The sequence below is a fragment of the Montipora foliosa genome, chromosome 13 (genome assembly GCF_036669935.1).
Source record: "Montipora foliosa isolate CH-2021 chromosome 13, ASM3666993v2, whole genome shotgun sequence".
Lineage (NCBI taxonomy): Eukaryota > Metazoa > Cnidaria > Anthozoa > Scleractinia > Acroporidae > Montipora > Montipora foliosa.
The window spans coordinates 39,740,978-39,748,477 of NC_090881.1; the positions used below are offsets into that span (position 1 = coordinate 39,740,978).

General features: G+C 38.6%; 1 protein-coding gene across 1 annotated transcript in view; it reads right to left on the reverse strand.

The window, feature by feature from the left end:
- The window catches only part of LOC137982372 (fibroblast growth factor receptor 3-like), a 36,239-nt gene that overhangs the window by 21,663 nt on the left and 7,076 nt on the right, over nt 1-7,500 (reverse strand). Inside the window, exons 2-4 of the mRNA XM_068829486.1 lie at nt 4,683-4,976; nt 1,848-2,159; nt 1,015-1,317 (exon numbers count right to left, since the gene is read on the reverse strand). Coding sequence (XP_068685587.1) covers nt 1,015-1,317; nt 1,848-2,159; nt 4,683-4,976 — 909 coding nt within the window. The remainder of the gene's footprint in view (nt 1-1,014; nt 1,318-1,847; nt 2,160-4,682; nt 4,977-7,500) is intronic.

Consider the following 7,500-nt stretch of genomic DNA (forward strand, 5'->3'; position numbering starts at 1 on the left):
ACTTTGAACTCCTCTGCTAACTTCGGACAGAGCCAGAGATAGGGAGATGGGTCGGATATGCTTGGTGACGATGGTCACTGGTTTTACTTTCATCAGCGGTGAACCGTCAGCATCCTTCTGCTCGGCGAATGATGAGTTTAAGATATCACAGACCGGGGAAGTTAGAAAGTCAGCATATTCCCAGAGGAGCCAGTTGTTAATGCCATCAGGGTCACCGGCCATTCTCGGATTCAGCTTTATCAACGGGATTGATAATGTAAATTGGCCACCGAACAGGGATTCTAAAAGCTGACGTTTCGAGCTTTAGCCCTCGTCAGAGCGAATCGAGGAATTATGGGTTGAGTGTAGTTTTTATAGTGGAGTAGGAGCTACGCTACTGGTGGTAACATGGCAACGTAAAAAAATAGGATTATATTAGTTAAATGAAAAGCGTTCGTTAATAACGTGGGGATTAAGGGTGCCGATTTGGAAGATGAATTTTTGTTCCAGATTCTTGTGGCTTTCCGTCGTACCTTGATGTAGGGAAAGACCGCATATAGCCATGTGTTGTTTGGAGTGGTTAGGGAGGTTAAAATGACTTCTCAACATCGCGGAGGTGTTCGCGGAATCGGTCGCCTAGTCGTCTACCTGTCTCGCCACTGTATATTTGATTGCAAAACGTACAGCTTATGCAATAAATAATGACATTTGTGGAGGTACATGTAAAACGATCGGTGATCTTTACAGATCGCTTAGATCACGATAGTTTTGCTAGTGTTAAGATATCAGGATCTAAGCGATCTGTTAAGATCACAGATCGTTTCACATGTACCTCCGCAAAGTATATGTTACATATATGCGTCACATACATGTAATATTCATGCAACATGAGTCCCAAATTCCTACATATGCCACAATGACTCAGAAAGACTGGTAAATTACATTTACAGGTATAATGATCTTTCATCATTGTGAGGACAATACAATGAATGTGAGACACTCCAATTATGTTTGATGATTCAACCCTTTGCTCACCTAGTTTGGGTACTTCAACTGTCTGAATGTTGTCTTCATTCATAGCACTCTCACCAAATTCGTTGGTTGCAGTCACCATCAATTCATAGTTTTTGCCTCTCTCTAATGTAAGAGTGTATTCAAGCTTGAAACCCTCTTCTACTTCTAAGTTTGCAATATTTTTCCACTCTACATCACTACCAATTCTTGTGTAGATGGAGTACCTAATAATGGCTGCTCCGTTATTTTCTGGTTCAAACCAACTGAGGGCTACACTGTCATCTTTTCGCTCGACTTTTATATTTTTCACAGGCTCCGGAATATCTATGAAGATCAAAATACATAAAAGCACGCTCCTTTATTATGCACAAAAACATACTATGCTGTGGTTGCCTGGTTGGGTTTTAAGAAAAATATAATCAACAAAACCTCCCACGCAGAAAATTATACATATACAACACAGCGCAAAGGACGCATTTTTATGGGTCAAAAAATCAAGATCCAACCACCTTCCCTGTGCTTCCCCTCTGACTTCTAGAAACCTCTTTATCATTTTCAAAGCTTTTATGTTAATCTACTTATTTCAAACTCTATTGGGTAATACACACTAAAATGGAATAAGGAAAGTAAAAATGGATGCCCAAAATGGAAAAGTGCAAATGGGACGCTCAGACCCATCCAAGGTGCCCACCCATGGGAAAGAAAGAAATGAAAATATATATAATAAAAAAATCTAAAAACTAAGAAAAAAGAGCTAAGAAAACTGGCAAAGTGCTTTAAAGTACATTGTATCACGACAAAATTGGAAGACGTGCAACTCCTTATGGAAAAATCAGTATAGAAGTTCTGCGTACCTCCTAAAACATTAAGTTGTCTGATGTTTTGTCCTTCTCGCAAACTTTCACCGAAACTATTCTTGGCGGTAACCACAAACTCATACACCTTGTTTTTCTCCAAGGAAACAACCACTTGACGCCTTGATATGTCCTTAATTACCCGTATTTTGATCCATTCCCCTTTTATATCACCCTTTTTTACATCTCGTTGGTACACTGTGTACAGAGTTATGGATGCTCCATTGTTCTGTGGCTCATTCCATTTTATTGTCGCATTCTTACTTTTTGTTACAGCTGGCAAATCTATAATTTCAGCAGTAGCTGGAGCACCTAAAAATCAGACATGGTGATAAAAGCATTCATCGCATGACAAACACTGTGCTTAAAAGTCTGAGTCTCCTGTGTAGAATGTAAATGCTGATATCTCCAAATCAACCCAAATGAAGGGTTACCTGAACAGTTGATTCTCTCATGAGATTTAAGTTAGCTGTACAATCCCTTGATATTGCTAACGGTTTCTGCTTCTTTAGGAAACAACAGAAAATCTATCACGTTTTACTGTTTCAGATAAAAACAGCAATAAAATGCTCCCATACATGTAATTGACAAGTCGTTTTAAAGTCAGCAATTCTCCTGTATGACATCAATGATTTGTCATTGTAACTGTCATTGATACAGCAACTTTGCAAACAGAAATAGTAGAGAAACCATTATCCCAACTCCACCAAAGCACTGTAGCTTATTATCTAAAAAGTAAAATTCAATCAAAACACATACTGCATATATTCTATATACAAGGCTAAAAGTTAAAAAAAATTAAAATATTCAAACCAAACGTTTTCGGCTGTTTGCCATCATCAGGGTTCTCCTTAACCAAGTTAGCTCAAGCATTCCTGTTTGCCAACATGAAGATTTTCAAACATTTCCTCCGGGTTCATTCTTACCTCTTCCACCAAAACATTTTCAGCACTTCTGACTACACTTACAAAGTCTTACATAAACTAGCATTAGATCCTGACTTGGTGGTCCTCTCTGGCGATAAAGATTCATCTGTCGTTATTATACAACACGCCGACTACGTCAACAAACTTGAAACTATGATCGAAGAAGGCATTACTAACGGGAAATACATGGTGACTGAGGACAACACACTAAAAGACCTTAAATCTTTTAAAGATTTTCTGACCCGAAACGTCAAGTCATCTCTGCCACTGAATAAGGTCAAACCGACATCAAACCAGCCTGCTTTCCTATATGGGACTGCCAAAACCCACAAATTCCAGAACTATGAGCAAATAACGAAGGATAACCTGAAACGTCGACCGATTGTCAGCATTTGTGGAACCTTTTATTACGAAACCACCAAGTTCCTAGCCTCTTACCTACTTCCTCTCACTGTGAACGAATACAGCATCAAAACTACCACTGATTTCGCTGAGCGTCTAAGTAAGAGAACTGTTGATAATGATGAAGTATTGGTCTCATATGATGTGTCCTCTCTCTTTACTGAAGTTCCGCTTGATGAAACCATTGACCACATCATTCATGTAATTTACACCAACAACAAGCTACCACAACTCAGCTCAAAGTTACTCTTCAGACGCCTGCTCTGCAATGTCACCAAGAACACAGTTTTCAGTTTTAATGGCAAGCTATATAAACAAATCGATGGATGCGGCATGGGCAACCCACTATCTCCAGTCCTTGCAAACATTTTCATGGCTAAATTAGAAGCTGACGTAGTCCGACCTTTTACGCCGCCATTTTATGATCGGTGTGTTGATGATTGTTTCTCTAAGAAGAAAAAGAACGAGCCTGATGCTCTATTCGAACGACTAAATCGCTACTACCCTAACATTGTTTTCACTGTCGAGGAAAACCCCGACCATTTTCTCGATACTGCCTTTAGTTATACCAACAAGTTCAATTGCAGCGTCTTCAAGAAACCGGGGAAACTACCAACACATTGGAAATCTGAGGTCCCTACCAAGTGGAAAAGGAATTGCATCACTAGCGCACTCCACAGAGCCAAACGCATCTCTACCGATTTTGACAAGGACATAAAAACTCTAGAAACTTCTTTCATCAATGCAGGTTATCCGAAAAGTTTTATTTCGCATACAATCAACAACTTTCTAAATGACTCGCCCCAAGATGACAACATCATTCCGAATTTTCTCTTCGAAGAACGTAAGAAAGTTTTCATCAAGCTCCCTTTTTGCGGTAAAAACGAAAAACTCAGTAAGACGTTTATTGAAAAACTCAACAAGTTCACTAATTTCAATTTCATTTTTATAATCCTGTGGCAAACAAGGCAAGTCAAAACTCTCTTTAACAACAAAGACTAAAACACTCACAGATCCAAAGTTGTTTACAAAGGTGATTGTTCTTGTGGCGTTGATTACATTGGCGAGACTGTACGAAACCTAGCAGTACGAATTGCGGAGCATTCAAATCCTGCTCACACTTCTGAACCTGCAAAACACCTGCGGGAAAACCCATCACATGCTTTTACTTGGCGTGTTCTCTCCTCGGCACAGACTTTTCACAAGCGTAGGATCGTCGAGGGGCTAATGATCCAACAATTCCGCCCCAGTTTGAACGAACAAGTCATTTCTTATGTCTCCAAACGTTTCCTTTTGGGAATTACATAAGATATAAATGTACGCGCGGACGGTCACCCATTTTAACCCTGATGATGGCAAACAGCCGAAAACGTTTGGTTTGAATATTTTAATTTTTTTAACTTTTAGCCTTGTATATAGAATATATTTTACTAAGCGAACATTATGGACATCATTTTACACACTGCATCTTAATGCAGTATCACTAATGTAAGACAAGATTTCTCACCTTGATACTTAGTCATCAAGTTCTTTTCATCTGGCATTCCTTCAAAAACCTTATTTAGGGCATAGACCCTCAAAGTGTAGATCGTGCTTTTGGTCAAACCTTTATCCACAAAGTACTGAAGCTTGTCAGAGGTTGTGGTTCTATATATTATCACTTTTCCATCCTGGAGAACTATTACACGATATCCTGTGATATTACTCCCTCCATTATCAATTGGTGGAGTCCATTTTACCCACAATGATTCAACCTGAATGTCTTTATCTTGTGTCGTGATGGTCGGTGCATCGGGTGGCCCTTCACATAATTAAAATGTACATAATAACATTGTTATATGCAGTATTCACGAAATGGATAAATGATCCTCTCAATCATCTGGACAACTTAAGCCACTATTTCTTACAGCAGACACCTGAAAAATTCAGGTGGCTCCAACGGGATTCGAACCTATGACCTCCGAGATGCTCGTGCAACGCTCTATCAACTGAGCTATATAATTGTGAAGCCACACAGTTGGGAGCAGGTCAATTGTTGAGCTCATTTGTTCCCGTGAAGGACTCAACCATTGTTAGTTATTACAAGGTTATAAAAATGAAAAACACATATCAACAACAACAACAATGATGATGATGATGATGATGATGATGATGATGATGATGATGATGATGATGATGATGATGATGATGATGATGATGATGATGATGATGATGATGATGATGATGATGATGATGATGATGATGATGATGATGATGATGATGATGATGATGATGATGATGATGATAATAATAATAATAATGAATTTTAAGAAAATGACAAAACCTTTGAGTTTATAATACATGTTTTGGCAGAAACTTCTGCAATCCTCATATTCAGAGAGAGCAACCCTCTTTAAATGAACAATTACACCATGTCAATCTAAAACTGTCTTTTTAATTCCCACACTTTCACGCTATACCTTTGCCGTTCATTGACTGTAAATTTTAACGCATCTTTCAAGGAACAGTGTCTGCCTCAGATATGGAAAAGAACTGACGTCACACCGCGCCAAAGACGAAACCAGTAAGAACCTGCGGCCTATTTGACTGACAGCCTGTTTGTCGAAGGTTGCAGAAGAGTGTGTCGTGATAGATTATGTCAAGCCAGCTTCTCTCAGAGTACTCGATCCCAATGAGTATGGCGCAGTTCCCAATTCGTCCACAACTCAGGCTCCGATTCATATGGTTCACCATTGGTCAAAAGAGATTGATGGAAATGGCGCCACTGTAAGAACTGTGCTCTTCGACTATCGTATAGCCTTTGACTTGATAAATCAAAATATACTTGTACATAAACTTACTAAGCTCGACTTGCCAAATAGTGTCATCAATTGGATAAATTGAGTGATCGCTTACAACGAATTAAGCTGGCAGATGAGTGCTACTCGGAGTGGGGCTCTGTCCCCTCTGGAGTGCCGCAAGGAACCAAGCTCGGGCCTTGGTTGTTCCTGATCCTAATTAATGACCTCAATCATTAATGATGACACGACGGTCTCGGAAGTTGTAATCAAAGGCAGAGAAAGTAAAGTACAGCAAATTCTTGATCAAGTCGTTCACTGGTCGTCCGAGAACAAAATGAAGCTCAATAGCGATAAATGTAAGGAGTTAAGGATTTCGTTTGCCAGAAATCAGACGGAGTTTTCTCCAGTCATTGTCAATGGTAAAGGCTTGAGGTTGTCCAGCATGCAAAATTACTCAGCGTAACAATTTCAAGCGATTTACCGTGTAATCAACACATAAGTAATGTTGTTAAGAAGGCCTCAAAGCGACTTTATTTTTTGGTTCAGCTAAAGCGTGCAAAGGTGGCCTTTAAAGATCTCGTGCTTTTCTACGTGGCCTGTATTAGATCTATATTAACGTACGCGACTCCTGTTTCCTATTATGCATTACCTATATATTTGCAGCAGGAGTTAGAGCGCTTTCAAAAAAGAGCTTTCTCGATTATAAGCTCAGGCCAAGAATACCACGAGGTCTTAGAGGCTGCCGGCATGATCGATCATGGCTTATATCGAGACAGCTGCAGCAATCTCTTTAGCAACATTATCGAAAACGACAACCACAGGCTTCGTGAATTTTTGCCTAGTGCCAACCATCCAAACCACAATTTAAGACGTAAGAGGCGTTTCGAAATCCCCCGGCGGAGGACAAACCGTTTTAAAAACACCTTTATGATGTCCTCCACCATTAAATAAAACAACAATAGTTAATTAACAACCGTTTCCTTGAAACCTATGTAGATAATGTAAATATAGCTTTCAAATATAGATAGGCTTTAGCTCATAGATTTTTTTAATTGTTTTATAATTTTGAATATTCTTATATAGGTTATATAATATATTTATTTAATTACATTATTGTAATATACGCAATTCAGCCGCAAGGCTATCTATCTATCTATCTATCTATCTATCTATCTATCTATCTATCTACCTACCTACCTACCTACCTACCTACCTATCTACCTACCTATCTATCTCTATCCTTACTATTTTCACATGAGCATTCTCTATTTATTACAAATTCAGCTTCCATTGCTTTGTATTCTGACCAATTGAGCATGGCAAACGTTTCTGATGAAGCGTTTCCTTAAAGTTCTTTACTTGTCTGCTAATATTAAGACCCTTTGGAATAATAATAATAATAATAATAATAATAATAATAATAATAATAATAATAATAATAATAATAATATCGCTTTGATGATCCATACGATGTTTTTGAAATTCATCTTTAATCAAGACATGTTTCGGATGAAACATCTTCCATCGTCAGTTGTACAATGAGAG